Here is a 16349-nt window from a genome sequence, read left to right on the forward strand (position 1 = left end):
AATGATTTATTGAACTGCAGTGTATCATACCGAGCTATGCGTTTCACTGACTCTGTACAAAACTCTGTCTGCATGTAGACCAGTAGTCTGTGTGTTTCTTTTTGTGTTTTTGGTCAATAGATGACACTTACTGTAATAGTTTGGGCCTGATTTCTTTGGTCAATTTCTCTAAAATAAAATCTAGTTCTTATTGATGTGTGTGTTGCATATGTATACAAGCCAAGTGTTGAGCCAGGGAGATGTTTCTATTTGTAGAAAGCAGCCAGTTTAGCCAGCAGTGTCTGATGAGGGGAGACAGATTGCAAAGTAGTGCACATACTGAGGGGAAAACAGGGAGGAAAAGACAAACTTGCTGACAGAGCCAATTTCAGCTTGAAATTCCTAATAAAGAGAAAGACAAGGGAGGATCCAGCCTGACTCCCAGCTTCTCCAGGGCCTACTGCACAGCCTTGTGGAAGCCAGTGTCTGAATACTAAATAAACACAGTCAAACAGTCATCTTTAACATAAGAAGATATAGATTTTAATATCTTTATAAACATTTTGTACTGTTGTTCTTTGATAACGACTTATTGAACCCTTCAATCATGGCAAAGACAGGAGATAGATGGGGAACAGTAGGAGCCAGGAGATAGATGGGGAACAGTAGGAGACAGGAGATAGACGGGGAACAGTAGGAGACAGGAGATAGATGGGGAACAGTAGGAGACAGGAGATAGATGGGGAACAGTAGGAGCCAGGAGATAGACAGGGAACAGTAGGAGACAGGAGATAGATGGGGAACAGTAGGAGACAGGAGATAGATGGGGAACAGTAGGAGACAGGAGATAGATGGGGAACAGTAGGAGACAGGAGATAGATGGGGAACAGTAGGAGACAGGAGATAGATGGGGAACAGTAGGAGACAGGAGATAGATGGGGAACAGTAGGAGACAGGAGATAGATGGGGAACAGTAGGAGACAGGAGATAGACGTGGAACAGTAGGAGACAGGAGATAGATGGGGAACAGTCGGAGACAGGAGATAGATGGGGAACAGTAGGAGACAGGAGATAGACGGGGAACAGTAGGAGCCAGGAGATAGATGGGGAACAGTAGGAGGCAGGAGATAGATGGGGAACAGTAGGAGACAGGAGATAGATGGGGAACAGTAGGAGACAGGAGATAGATGGGGAACAGTAGGAGACAGGAGATATATGGGGAACAGTAGGAGCCAGGAGATAGACGTGGAACAGTAGGAGACAGGAGATAGATGGGGAACAGTCGGAGACAGGAGATAGATGGGGAACAGTAGGAGACAGGAGATAGACGGGGAACAGTAGGAGCCAGGAGATAGATGGGGAACAGTAGGAGGCAGGAGATAGATGGGGAACAGTAGGAGACAGGAGATAGATGGGGAACAGTAGGAGACAGGAGATAGATGGGGAACAGTAGGAGACAGGAGATAGACGGGGAACAGTAGGAGGCAGGAGATAGATGGGGAACAGTAGGAGACAGGAGATAGATGGGGAACAGTAGGAGACAGGAGATAGATGGGGAACAGTAGGAGCCAGGAGATAGATGGGGAACAGTAGGAGGCAGGAGATAGATGGGGAACAGTAGGAGACAGGAGATAGACGGGGAACAGTAGGAGCCAGGAGATAGACGGGGAACAGTAGGAGCCAGGAGATAGACGGGGAACAGTAGGAGACAGGAGATAGACGGGGAACAGTAGGAGCCAGGAGATAGATGGGGAACAGTAGGAGCCAGGAGATAGATGGGGAACAGTAGGAGACAGGAGATAGATGGGGAACAGTAGGAGACAGAAGATAGATGGGAAACAGTAGGAGACAGGAGATAGATGGGGAACAGTAGGAGACAGAAGATAGATGGGGAACAGTAGGAGGGGGAACTGAATTGTGCATTTTTATCCGATAAAGGGGTTGACAGGATGTAACAAAAAAAAGGTTATATAAAATGTTCCTTTTAGCAAACAAAAAAAAATGAAAAGGTTAATGAATTTAAAGAAAGATTGTCCCCTCATCAGGGGAGCAGAAACCCTGTTTTCATTGTTGATGACGTCATTAATATTGTTATTCTCATAATAAATGATTAATATTAGAACTGCAGTTAGTTAGTCCTCTCGTTGTCATTGTTAATGGTACAGTTAACATCATTATTATTACAAACATCGTCAACTTATTGTTGTATTTTGCGGAGGCACAAAAGCTCCTGTAGTCCAGGGGGATAGTAGTCCAGCAGTAGTCTGTCTGTCTGCCCATGGTCCTGTTAAACCCCCTGCTACTTTAGAAGTGATTGTCTTTCTCTTGGTTCCCCACATCCATTGACAAGAACAGCAGTCAATGGAGAGAGGTATTTTAGCAGTTCTATTATTTCCAAGAGAGGTCCACGTTTTGCCATGCTTGATTGAATCATTTTTCCCCCCTCTTATAATCTTTTATTCATTACAGAAGTCATTTAAGGTACACATATTGTTTTTGTTTCTTCTCTAGTCTTGTTGGGCAGTTGTTTTCCTTTGATGTCCATTGATTAGGACAATATAAATGTTCCTCACGTTCTCAATGAGGAGGGGATGCCCACACTGAAGAGTGTTCTGTTCAGCGAAGCCCAAAGCCTCACTGGGAAACTGAGAATACCCAATCTGACCCTTAACCCCTAAGGCTGTGTACCCTGTATAGGGCTCCATCGCTAGGTCCTCTTTACGTCTTGGCAAAATCAAACAAACAACATTTGAGACAAGAAATAGACAGATCCATCAATATTCACAGTTTTCTTCTCCTGGGGGGACACACTGGTTTTTGAAGGAAGTGGGAGTCAACCACAGTCCCACTCACCTCCATAAAGATAATTAGCAGCTTGGGTATATTAGCTTAATATGTAGTAGCACATGTAGAAAATGAAATGGAGCAGGTAGAAAGAAAGGACATTTAGAAGCAGGAATTAATGAAGCAGAATGTAAATATTGTAGAAATACTGTAAAGTAGGCAGAAGATGTATACCTAGATATGTAGCTCGGGGGTCAATGTTACCTGGGCATGGAGCAGAAGTTACCTAGTTATCATACTGTAGCTGGAGCTGACTGGTCTGTGTGTGTGCTGCTCTTTGCAGTGCTGTTTCTGTAGTTTTCCATTACTTCTGCTAAGAAGTGAGCGTTGCACATTCCTGTTCTGATATGGAATTATGATTTATGACCGGGCAGCTTCCTGCTTATCTCCCTGTTGATGAGCAATACCCTCGAATACCTCGGTGGCCCAATTCTATGCAGCAGCTATTGGCAATGAATGTAATAAATAACATTTGGCAAATAATATGAAACACAAGATTGGGCTAGACTTCTCTGTGATGGTTTCTTTCACCACGTCATCTGTTTTCTGTTTCACCCCTCAATAAGGATTTACAAACTGTGAACTGATAATTAAAGCTGGCTTCAACACGTTTTCCTTAGAGCTTATCTGTCTCATAGCTAAATTGCTGCATTTCACCATCTCTTTTTTCCCACCAAAAGTTTCGTTATCTGTGCTTCAGCAGAGTCGAAGACAGAACTCAGACAGAAAGAGACCAAGACAACAGGAAATGAGAACATAATGGCAACAGTGGCAGTGCAAGCGTGTTCTATGTTTTCCTTTCGTTTTTCCTCACTCCCCATCCCTCACACATCCCCATCCCTCACACATTCCCTTCCCTCACACATCCCCATCCCTCACACATCCCCATCCCTCACACATCCCCATCCCTCACACATCCCCGTCCCACATTTGATGTTGATGTTTGAAAGTCTATTTCAGAGTCTAAACAGCTCCCTACACAATGTTTTACACACACAACCACACACACAAAGTACACACACACACAGACCTTGTTGTGCAGGAGCTAGAGCAGGTCTAAGGACTGCACTGTTGTCGTTTAGCCAGTACCTATCCCTCCCTCTAGGTCAGCGGAGAATATGGGCAATGGTCATGGGCAACAAAGCTCCCATTATGGCATTGAGATGAATTAAGGGCTGGGAGAACGTGGCCCTATTAGTGGCTTGTTGCACCCCACTAGGGGGGCGAACAGTGGTCCGGGGAGGGCACTTATGCTTCCTTCGCGTGACCGTGCCATCCGGGGACGTGTGGTCATATTTGCCCCCTTCAAAATCGGGCGAGGAATACTCCTTATCGGTCATCTCCTTTAAGGTATGCACCTCATTCTGCCCCTTCCCCTTGCCTCCCCTGACGCGCTGGCGGGTGCAGTTCCGAGCGCGGCCTGGCCTCTGAGGGGGAGCCACCCCAGGTTGTCCCTCTGATCCCGTGCCCTCCCCGCTTACAGACGGGGGTGGATGGGGCAGAGGCGAGGGTGGCGAGGGATAGTGTGGTGACTCGTTGTGGTGAGGACGGTGGGGGTGGGAGTGAGGCGGTGGCACTGGATGTGGCTCCTTCTTCAGTGACACCTTATCAGTCCCGGCCCAGGTCTTGCTCTGGTGCAGGGACTCAGAGCCAGAGCAGTTGGGGAAGTCCTCCTTGCGGAGCTGCTTGAGGTCCCTCCCAGCCAGCTCGGCCGGGGCCTGACAGCCTACGGACGAAGTAGAACCTCTGAAGCGTTTGAGCCAGTCCCACAGCGACAGGGCCTTGCAGTCACACTCCCAGGGGTTGTCGTTGAGGCGCAGGTACTCCAGGGCAGGCAGCAGTGCCAGGCAGTCTCCAGACAGCTCGGTCAGTGAGTTGTTAAACAGGTAGAGGGTGGTGAGGCGACGCAGGTCGTGGAAGGCCAGGCGGTCCACCCACTGCAGCTGGTTGTGGTGCAGCAGCAGGCGGTCCAGGGCCCCCAGCCCCCGGAAGGTGTTCTGGTGCAGTGACCACAGACGGTTCCCATGCAGGAACAGGTGGCTCAGGTTGTGGAGGTCCACAAAGATGTCATCCTGCAGGAACTCCAGGTGATTATCCTGAGAACAGCCAAACACAGCAAAATGGAGAGGTTATACACCTACGGTACTCTGTAACACTGTAGTTCCCAACATGTTGTTTGGTTATAAGGTATGTGGCTACTATAAAGTAGGACAGAGAAAATAAAGCTTAACAGCCCTGGGTATATACAGTACCAGTCAAAAGTTTGGACTCACCTATTCATTCAAGGGTTTTTCTTTATTTAGACTTTTTTCTACATTGTAGAACAATAGTGAAGACATCAAAACTATGAAATAACACATGTGGAATCATGTAGTAACCAAAAAACTGTTAAACAAATCAAAATATACCCCTTTTGCGTTGATGACAGCTTTGCACACTCTTGGCATTCTCTCAAACAGCTTAATCCGGAATCCTTTCCAACAGTCTTGAAGGAGTTCCCACATATGCTGAGCACTTGTTGACTGCTTTTCCTTCACTCTGCAGTCCAACTCATCCCAAACCATCTCAATTGGGTTGAGGTCGGGTGATTGTGGAGGCCAGGTCATCTGATGCAGCACTCAATCACGCTCTTTGGTCAAATAGCCCTTACACAGCCTGGAGGTGTATTTTGGGTCATTGTTCTGTTGGAAAACAAATGATAGTCCCACTAAGCGCAAACCAGATGGGATGGCGTATCGCTGCAGAAAGCTGTGGTAGCCATGCTGGTTAAGTGTGCCTTGAATTCTAAATAAATCACAGACATTGTCACCATCAAAGCACCCCCACACATTACACCTCCTCCTCCATGCTTCACGGTGGGAAACACACATGCGGAGATCATCCGTTCACCTACTCTGCATCTCACAACGGCACGGCGGTTGGAACCAAAAATCTCAAATTTGGACTCATCAGACCAAATGACAGATTTCCACCAGTCTAATGTCCGTTACTCGTGTTTCTTGGCCCAAGCAAGTCTTTTCTTATTATTGGTGTCCTTTAGTAGTGGTTTCTTTGCAGCAATTCGACCATGAAGGCCCGATTCACGCAGTCTCCTCTAAACAGTTGATGTTGAGATGTGTCTGTTACTTGAATTTATTTGGGCTGCAACTTCTGAGGCAGTTAACTCTAATGAACTTATCCTCTGCAGCAGAGGTAACTCTGGGTCTTCCTTTCCTGAGGGGGTCCTCATGAGAGCTACTTTCATGATATTGCTGGTTTTTGCGCACTTGTTCTTGAATTTTTTTGCGCACAAAGTTCTGGAAATTTTCAGGATTGACTGACCTTCATGTCTTAAAGTAATTATGGACTGTTGTTTCTCTTTGCTTATTTAAGCTGTTCTTGCCATAATATGGACTTGGTCTTTTACCAAATAGGGCTATCTTCTGTATACCACTCCTACCTTGTCACAATACAACTGATTGGCACAAATGCATTAAGAAGGAAAGAAATTCCACAAATTAACTTTTAACAATGCACACCTGTTAATTGAAATGCATTCCAGGTGACTACTTCATGAAGCTGGTTGAGAGAATGCCAAGAGTGTGCAAAGCTATCATCAAGGCAAAGGGTGGCTACTTTGAAGAATCTCCAATATAAAATATTTGTATTTATTTAACACTTTTTTGGTTACAACATGATTCCATATGTGTTATATCATAGTTGTGATATCTTCACTATTATTCTACAATGTAGAAAATATAAAAAAGAACGAAAAACCCTGGAATGAGTAGGTGTGTCCAAACTTTTGACTGGTACTCTATATTGTATTTTCAAATGTAAAATGCAGCATTGTTTTGTTTGACTAAAAGTGTCATAGAGCCCCAGTGGCCAGCGTACCTGTAGGTAGAGATACTGCAGATTGCGTAGCCCCTGGAAGATGTTACTGGGCAGCGCACTGAGCCCACAGCGGTACAGGTGCAGAGCATGGAGCCGGCCCAGCCCATGGAAGGTGTCTGCAGCCAGGGAACGCAGGTGACGGTTGTCCCCCAGGTCCAGCTCCTCCAGCTGGGCGAAGCCGTGGAATGTGGAGGGCTCGATGTAGGTGATGTTGTTGGAGTAGATCCACAGTGTGACCGTGGTGGGGCTGAAGTGGCCCTGCAGCAGCCGGTGGATCTTGTTGTTCTGCAGGAAGATGCGCTCGCTGTGCGGGGGAATGCCTTCGGGGACGGACAGAAAGTTGTGTGCCTGGCAGCTGACGGTACTGGGCGCGGTGTAGCAGATACAGTGGTGTGGGCAGGACCAGGAAAGCTCCAGACCACAGAGAACCAGCAGGAACTCTAGCCCGCAGCCTGGAGAGAGGACAGAGAGACCGAAATGAATTAGAGGAGGTAGCTACATTTAGACTGGGGATTTGATTCTGAATTGAAATTCTGCCGTCTGACTTTGATGTCTATTTCGGGACTTGAAAGGAAAGAAGAGTGATTTTTGGAATATTATTTTCGAGGAAGTCGAGAAAGATGAGTTGGGGGGAGAGGAGAAATACTGTAAGTGGAATCAAAGTGATAAAAGAGTGAGATATTGACTAGGAAGAAGGGACGGGCAAGGGGGTAGGATGATAAAGGAGATGGGAGATATGGAGAAAGCCATGTCAGGAGTAAACAGTATGAGGGATGATGTAGGGAGGCCAGACCAGAGAGAGACTGTCAGATATATCCATATAAGAGAGAAAAATGTATTCTGGCCTGATAGATGACTCATGTGACCTGTTGCTATCATAGATTTTCTGGCTTCATGGAGTGGCATTGGGCCTTTGAGGAGTTCTGCTTCTATTGAGCCACTCAATACATCTGGTGTCTAAGTCGGTAACAGACTGAGGCCTGTCTTGCTCTTAGAGTCTGTTCAAGATCAGCCCAAACAATAACATGAGTTTCAGTCGGTCGCTGAATCTAGTATCTCAGGAAGTCTGATTGGACCTATATTACAGTATGGGTCCTTTTTGTTCATGTACCGCCTCCTGCACACACATTTCAATTTTCTCAGTCTTCCAATATTTCCTCACCTCTATGACATAGTATTATTATGAAGCAGATCATCTCTGTTCTTCAGCTTAGTACAACTCTACTAATGAGGTGGAAACTGAGCTGCACTTCCTAACCTCCTGCCCAATGTATGACCATATTAGAGAGACATATTTCCCTCAGATTACACAGATCCACAAAGAATTTGAAAACAAATCCAATTTTGATAAACTCCCATATCTACTGGGTGAAATTCCACAGTGTGCCATCACAGCAGCAAGATTTGTGACCTGTTGCCACAAGAAAAGGGCAACCAGTGAAGAACAAACACCATTGTAAATACAACCCATATTTATGCTTATTTATTTTAACTTGTGTGCTTTAACCATTTGTACATTGTTACAACACTGTATATATATAATATGACATTTGTAATGTCTTTCTTGTTTTGAAACTTCTGTATGTGTAATGTTTACTGTTAATTTGTATTGTTTATTTCACTTTTGTGTATTATCTACCTCACTTGCTTTGGCAATGTTAACACATGTTTCCCATGCCAATAAAGCCCCTTGAATTGAATTGAATTGAATTGAATTGAATTGAATTGAATTGAATAGAGAGAGAGAGAGAGAGAGAGAGAGAGAGAGAGAGAGAGAGAGAGAGAGAGAGAGAGAGAGAGAGAGAGAGAGAGAGAGAGAGAGAGAGAGAGAGAGAGAGAGAGAGAGAGAGAGAGAGAGAGAGAGAGAGAGAGAGAGAGAGAGAGAGAGAGAGAGAGAGAGAGAGAGAGAGAGAATAATGGTGTTCCAAAAAAGGTCCAGTCGCCAGGACCACAAATTCCATCTAGACACCGTTGCCCTAGAGCACACAAAAAACTATACATACCTCGGCCTAAACATCAGCACCACAGGTAGCTTCCACAGAGCTGTGAACGATCTGAGAGACAAGGCAAGAAGGGCATTCTATGCCATCAAAAGGAACATAAATTTCAACATACCAATTAGGATCTGGCTAAAAATACTTGAATCAGTCATAGAGCCCATTGCCCTTTATGGTTGTAAGGTCTGGGGTCCGCTCACCAACCAAGATTTCACAAAATGGGACAAACACCAAATTGAGACTCTGCATGCAGAATTCTGCAAAAATATCCTCCGTGTACAACGTAGAACACCAAATAATGCATGCAGAGCAGAATTAGGCCGATACCCACTAATTATCAAAATCCAGAAAAGAGCCGTTAAATTCTACAACCACCTAAAAGGAAGCGATTCCCAAACCTTCCATAACAAAGCCATCACCTACAGAGAGATGAACCTGGAGAAGAGTCCCCTAAGCAAGCTGGTCCTAGGGCTCTGTTCACAAACACAAACACACCCCACAGAGCCCCAGGACAACAGCACAATTAGACCCAACCAAATCATGAGAAAACAAAAAGATAATTACTTGACACATTGGAAAGAATTAACAAAAAAACAGAGCAAACTAGAATGCTATTTGGCCCTAAACAGAGAGTACACAGTGGCAGAATACCTGACCACTGTGACTGACCCAAACTTAAGGAAAGCTTTGACTATGTACAGACTCAGTGAGCATAGCCTTGCTATTGAGAAAGGCCGCCGTAGGCAGACATGGCTCTCAAGAGAAGACAGGCTATGTGCTCACTGCCCACAAAATGAGGTGGAAACTGAGCTGCACTTCCTAACCTCCTGCCCAATGTATGACCATATTAGAGAGACATATTTCCCTCAGATTACACAGATCCACAAAGAATTTGAAAACAAATCCAATTTTGATAAACTCCCATATCTACTGGGTGAAATTCCACAGTGTGCCATCACAGCAGCAAGATTTGTGACCTGTTGCCACAAGAAAAGGGCAACCAGTGAAGAACAAACACCATTGTAAATACAACCCATATTTATGCTTATTTATTTTAACTTGTGTGCTTTAACCATTTGTACATTGTTACAACACTGTATATATATAATATGACATTTGTAATGTCTTTCTTGTTTTGAAACTTCTGTATGTGTAATGTTTACTGTTAATTTGTATTGTTTATTTCACTTTTGTGTATTATCTACCTCACTTGCTTTGGCAATGTTAACACATGTTTCCCATAGCCAATGAAGATTGAATTGAATTGAATTGAGATGAAGAGAAGAGAGAGAGAGAGAGAGAGAGAGAGAGAGAGAGAGAGAGAGAGAGAGAGAGAGAGTGTGAGATGAGTGAGTGAGTGAGTGAGTGAGTGAGTGAGTGAGTGAGTGAGTGAGTGAGTGAGTGAGTGAGTGAGTGAGTGAGTGAGTGAGTGAGTGAGTGAGTGAGTGAGTGAGTGAGTGAGTGAGTGAGTGAGTGAGTGAGTGTTGGTGCTATAAATACCCTCTCATTAACCAGCCCTTTACTGCAAGGATTAGAAAATACCTGTCAAAAGGTGGGGTGGGGGATAAATGGGCTGCGGAATGCTCACTTAAACTTATGTTAAGTTTCTCAAAGACAGTCAGACTTCCTGATGTTTGGTGACACGCTTCCATGGCCCCATGGTGTGACTTATCCATCAGCTTATCTACAGGGGGAATCAACCAACGGGAGAAAAGCAGGAGTCTATCCCCTCGTAATGAGAATCCCCATTTGACAAGCGGTGGCTGTGTCCCCTTCAATTTATTATTCAAGGCACCATGGCACTCTGATTCACTCCCTCTAATCGATACGTTTCTGTTGCCTTTTAACTCGCTGCTACCTAATCCCAGGGCTGCTACACTGGAATTCAGGAGCAGGGAATTACTATTTTTCAGGACAGGAGACAGCATAGACAAGCATATTTATTTGAATATTCCTCCTCCTCCCAAAACTGTGTCTAAACTGTGACATTCAGCTTCTGACTTCACTGACCTTCAGCGGTAATTGTCAGTGTGTCTGGAGTAGAAGAGAGGAGCGGTGTGCCGTGCATCATGCTACTTGAACAGGGGCAGAAGCCTCTCCGCTCCCCAGAGCAGGCCCTGTAATCCTGTTTGTCAACTGACTAACTGTGCATCTTCTCAATCCACCATGCAAACATGCTCCCGAATACAGGTCCTCTCAAGGTTGAACATTGGGGAACAATAAATAGGCTAAAGAACTGTGTGTAAAACTGTTTAACAGTATCAGAGTACACTGCACTTCACTGTCATCCTTTGTGGAACTCACACATAGTCCTTTCCCCTCCGTCACAGATTTGGAAGAGTCCTTGATAGTCATGTGTTGTGTACAGGTGCATATGGCGTCATAGTGGCGGAGGGGAAAGGACTATGCATTTTGGTCAGAGGACACGGCATAGCCACTGCCCTCTCTGCCCTTGCAGCAGAGTGGCATCAGTGTCAGGACACATTTGATGGTTCACCACATTGGTGCACGCATCCCCCACTCTTACTGTAGGCCTACCAGTAAAGGACTATACTTGTACCTTTCACAAAGCCAAGAGAAATGTCTAGGAGGAAAACAAGATGATTACAAAACGGAACTTGATATTTCAGTCACAAGTACAGAAAAAACAACTTACATTGTTGTGAGAGGAAACTTCCCAATCAAATAGTGGTCTTTTACTTCCACTTAACATGCCACTCTTTTTCTGTTTGTCTATTTCTCTCTCTCCCTCTCTCACTCCCCAATTTCCTTTTTCGCTATAATATTTACATGGAGATGTATTGAGCATGGCACTTGCTCTTTGACTGAATGAGAGGAGAAATGCTGCATTGCTCCTGGGAAATAAATAAGGATATATCAAACAAATACACAGACTCAGAGAGAGTAAACGCATCACCCTGTTTGAGGAATATTTCAATGTATCACAATGCAGCCTATTTAAAAACAGCTTTACATTCATCATTTTGAGATATTTTCTATTTACCAATGTATACTATACTTTGGCTTGCCTTTTTCCATTATAATGTATACTGATGCATTTTCATGTACAGTATTGGCATTTATCTCCTAAAGCAAACAGCACTGTTTATGTCATACTACAGTTTCACCCTGCTCCACTTTGTGTGGACTACATTGCTTTTTGGATGCTTTTTATTTAAGAAAAACTATGTTCAAGCTATGAATCATTGAATGGCTCAGGTAGAATGGTTTCCTTATCTATTCCATTATCCATCCAGTACCTCTTCCTTTCACCTCTCAGAGCTGCCGTCGCAATAAGGCCTGTCATTATATTATACTTTCCCGGCCCTTGTGCTATCTTTATTTCCATTTTGCTTCACGCATGTCATAGAACTAGGTATCAGCATCAGCCATGACACTGGTTAAATGATGAGAGCGAGAGAAAGCAAGAGAGGGGGAGGAGAGAGAGAGGCGTAGATCCTACTTAGATAGGGAAACAATCTGAATCAGTGGCCCAGATGCTAATCAAGTTTCCTACATAAAGATTCCCCCCTCCCGTATCTCCTCTGTCTTCCCCATCTCCGCCCCTCCCTCGTCTCCCCCTTCCCCAGCATGTCAGAACCCAGTAATTGATTCTTTACTCAGATGAATATGTTCCCCTAAATGACTGCTTCTACCATTTTATCAATTCCTTATCAACGCCTCAGATAGAGAGAAAGGAACAGTGCAGTAGAGTGGCTTAACATTATATCTCCTGTCCTCTCCTTTCACAACCTCCCCTTGGACCAGGATCTGTTTCTGTTTAGCATCACTCCCCTCCTGTAGCAGAGAGACACGGGAGCTGTTGATGTAGATGCCATTGAGCTGCTTAAAATAACCACTGAGCTTGTCTGTGTCTCTTTGTCTCTGGTGTGAGAGAAGGGAGGGAATGTGTGAGCTCCACCCTCGATCTACTTTCAGCTCCACTCAGGGCACGGCGGCATGCTGTGGCACAGTGGCATGGCGCGACGGCTGTCTCCTCCGCAGCTGGCATCAGCTAGACTATTGCCACTAGAGACCTGGCGCTTCGCACCTGCCACTTAACCAATCTTATCACCCCCTGAGCCATTGTGGATACACAAAATGCAGACACACGTATACACACGCACATGCATGCAGTCACACACAACAGGCAGACAGAAAAGGTTTTCTAGGAATGACTTAGACAGATCATGTGGATATAGTCAGAGTTGACAGATGTTTGTTAGGAGAGCTGTTGACAGACAGATTGATTTAAACAGAGAGGAGGTAAATAAGACGGTGCAGTACAGCCGTCATCAAATAAAAATGCAGGAAATGAATGAGTGTCATTATGATAACGGCATTGTTTGCTCACACAATGAGTCATTCAGCCTAAGTTGTATTATATAAATAACTTTGGACACACAAGTGTAGATATGCCAATAATGCCTATTGGAACGCAGCGGAATAAAAGAGGTTCTGAAAGAGAGATAATGTGTTTCTGGAAATGTAGCACCACAGCTATTTCTGGTGACGACTCTCGTCACTCCCTCCCTCTACCCCCCACCCACCCTCCCCTATCCTCCCCACCCTCCCAGGGCCGTCTCTGCACACCCTCCCAGGGCCCGTCTCTCTCCCCAACCTCCCAGGGCCCGTCTCTCTCCCCACCCTCCCAGGGCCCGTCTCTCTCCCCACCCTCCCAGGGCCGTCTTTCTGCACACCATCCCAGGGCCGTCTCTCTCCCCACCCTCCCAAGGCCCGTCTCTCTCCCCACCCTCCCAGGGCCCGTCTCTCTGCACACCCTCCCAGGGCCGTCTCTCTGCACACCCTCCCAGGGCCGTCTCTCTCCCCACCCTCCCAGGGCCCGTCTCTCTCCCCACCCTCCCAGGGCCCGTCTCTCTCCCCACCCTCCCAGGGCCCGTCTCTCTGCACACCATCCCAGGGCCGTCTCTCTCCCCACCCTCCCAGGGCCCGTCTCTCTGCACACCCTCCCAAGGCCCGTCTCTCTCCCCACCCTCCCAGGGCCCGTCTCTCTCCCCACCCTCCCAGGGCCCGTCTCTCTGCACACCCTCCCAAGGCCCGTCTCTCTCCCCACCCTCCCAGGGCCCGTCTCTCTCCCCACTCTCCCAGGGCCCGTCTCTCTCCCCACTCTCCCAGGGCCCGTCTCTCTCCCCACCCTCCCAGGGCCGTCTCTCTCCCCACCCTCCCAGGGCCCGTCTCTCTCCCCACCCTCCCAGGGCCCGTCTCTCTGCACACCATCCCAGGGCCTGTCTCTCTCCACACCCTTCCAGGGCCTGTCTCTCTCCCCACCCTCCTAGGGCCTGTCTCTCTCCTCACCCTCCTAGAGCCTGTCTCTCTCTCTCCACACCCTCCCAGGGCCTGTCTCTCTCCCCACCCTCCTAGAGCTTGTCTCTCTCTCTCTCCCCACCCTCCCAGGACCGGTGTCTCTCCCTACCCTACCCTCCCTACCAACCCACCCAGGCCCGTCTCTCTCCCTGGTTGCTGATGACAGATGCTGTTAATAGCTCGTTACGAGGGAGAATGATTTAACAGCCCGCTATTGGTCCTGACGGTTGACCCTGTGACCCAGCGGTAACCCAGTGCCTTTATTCATAGCCGTCAATGAAGGGGAAATAGATAAATAAATGAAGAAAATAAAATGGTTCTGGTCCCTAGACAGTGAGAAGTGACTATGTAGAATATCAATGAAACATAGTTCACACTAAATTTGCCCTCATGAATAACACATCTCTGCTAATAGGAAGGGATTGGTCTGCCTGTCTCTCTACCCACCATTACACAGGACAAACTCAATTTCCTGTTTCTCTCCAAGGACCCTTGATAAGCGCCCCCTTCTATTGCCTGATCATAAATAACGCCTTAGCCTGATTTCCTCCCTAAAGGTGTTTACAGTCATGGTCATAGATACACAGCGTGTTGGACCACTAATAATGGCAAAGCAATAAACTAAGCTATTGATTGAACAGGCTCATTCTTAGCTGTGGAGTGTTAGCTGAAAAACATGGAGGGAAAGAAAAGCTCTGTATATAATTAGCACCCTGTAGAGCTCCGTGATGTTCTGCTTTGATAAGACATTGTGTAGGTGAATGTTTTTGTCCTAGTGGTCGTTTAAATAATTGCTGTTATTAAGCTTGAGGATAGATAAATGTAACACTTGGAAGTCAGCCCATTCACGGTGTGAAAATGATAGGACTAGAAAGTGGATAAGAGGGAATGGGAGGCTGGGGACCAATGCCAGAGAATTGACATTCACTGAAGAGAACCTCTTAGTGTCCTCCCTCTCTCATGTCTTAAGGATCAGATTGGGAGTGCAAGGTAAAGGAACTTATTGATTTGCATGGTATGATGTCGTCCACTGTGTGGGCCATGATCAGTGCTCTCATCACATGCAAGCACACTGGTGTCAATTAGGTCCCAGTGATCAGAACGCACAGGATCCCATAAGGATGCCCAGAGGTTCACAATTACTGTCCACCCTGGCTGGCGCTACTACAGAGAACTGGCCTCGCTCCCACTCATCTCTCCTTTCGTCATGCACCTATGGAGGGAGAGCCACAGTACTATCATGAATGCATCACAAATGGCACCCTATTCCTTATGTAGTGCATCCATAGGGCTCTACTCATAAGTAGTCCGCTATGTAGTGAAAAGGGTTCCACTTGGGATGTTCCCCATGGCATTGAGGAGAGGAGACGTTTTGGAGGTCCAACCCGGAGGACAGACAGCCCGGAGGACAGACAGCCCGGAGGACAGACAGCCCGGAGGACAGACAGCCCGGCGGACAGACAGGCCCGAGGACAGACAGCCCGGAGGACAGACAGCCCGGAGGACAGACAGGCACACTGCTCTCTGCCAAGAACCGTCAGCGCTACATGGATGAGCATAAATGGTTCATTATTGATGTTTGTGTCTGTTAAGGGCTTTTTATATGACAACTGTTTGATACTGGAGCACATTGGTGAAACTATGAGGCTGCCTTGCCAATAAAATGTCCTTTTAGAGTCACTATCTGGAGCAAGGAGCATCAGAGAGGAATCGACAGAAAAAGAGAAAGGGAACGGGAGATGGAGAGAGTGAGATGGAGGCAGGGAGGGAAGGATGATAGAGGGATGTATTGTAGACAGCCACACAGGTAGACAGCTACGACAGAGAGAGGTCTCCTTAGCTGAACTGGAGGTACCGGCGACTGGCCTGATGAAGATCACAATGAGAGCTCTGCGTCTCGATGCACAAACAAATAGAGAGAGAGAGAAAACATGAGGGAGGGAAAGAGAGAGAGAGAGAAGAAGGGAGGGATGACGACAAAATTGACGGCAGCATTTTTCAAGTTGAGGAAGCAGAGGCTCTAAAAACATAAACAAGCCAGGCGCCATATGGAGCATGTAGGGAATGAAGGGGAGGATTTGTGTGAGACGGTGTAGATGAATAAAGCAAAGGCCGTTAGTTATTAAGACAGAATTTAAAGGTGCAGTGAGGCAGAAACAGAGGCGAGCAGGCTGAGCCAACCACAGCTGTTCATACCTGCAATTTAATTACCGCAAGAATGGATGTCTTGTAGATGCTAATTCTATTTTCATATTATATTCACATTGCAATCACAGCCCCATTGTCCGAGGTATAGGTTTTAGCTCCACACCTAGCTTCACACTGCCT

General features: G+C 46.4%; 1 protein-coding gene across 1 annotated transcript in view; it reads right to left on the reverse strand.

Moving 5' to 3' along the window:
- Positions 1-499: 499 nt before the first annotated feature.
- LOC139548067 (reticulon-4 receptor-like 1) overlaps positions 500-16349 on the reverse strand; it is a 254373-nt gene continuing 238523 nt past the window's right edge. Inside the window, exons 2-3 of the mRNA XM_071357381.1 lie at positions 6700-7151; positions 500-4919 (exon numbers count right to left, since the gene is read on the reverse strand). Of these exons, the coding sequence (XP_071213482.1) occupies positions 3930-4919; positions 6700-7151 (1442 nt within the window). The 3' untranslated portion in view covers positions 500-3929. The remainder of the gene's footprint in view (positions 4920-6699; positions 7152-16349) is intronic.

Source organism: Salvelinus alpinus, chromosome 21 (genome assembly GCF_045679555.1).
Source record: "Salvelinus alpinus chromosome 21, SLU_Salpinus.1, whole genome shotgun sequence".
Taxonomy (NCBI): domain Eukaryota; kingdom Metazoa; phylum Chordata; class Actinopteri; order Salmoniformes; family Salmonidae; genus Salvelinus; species Salvelinus alpinus.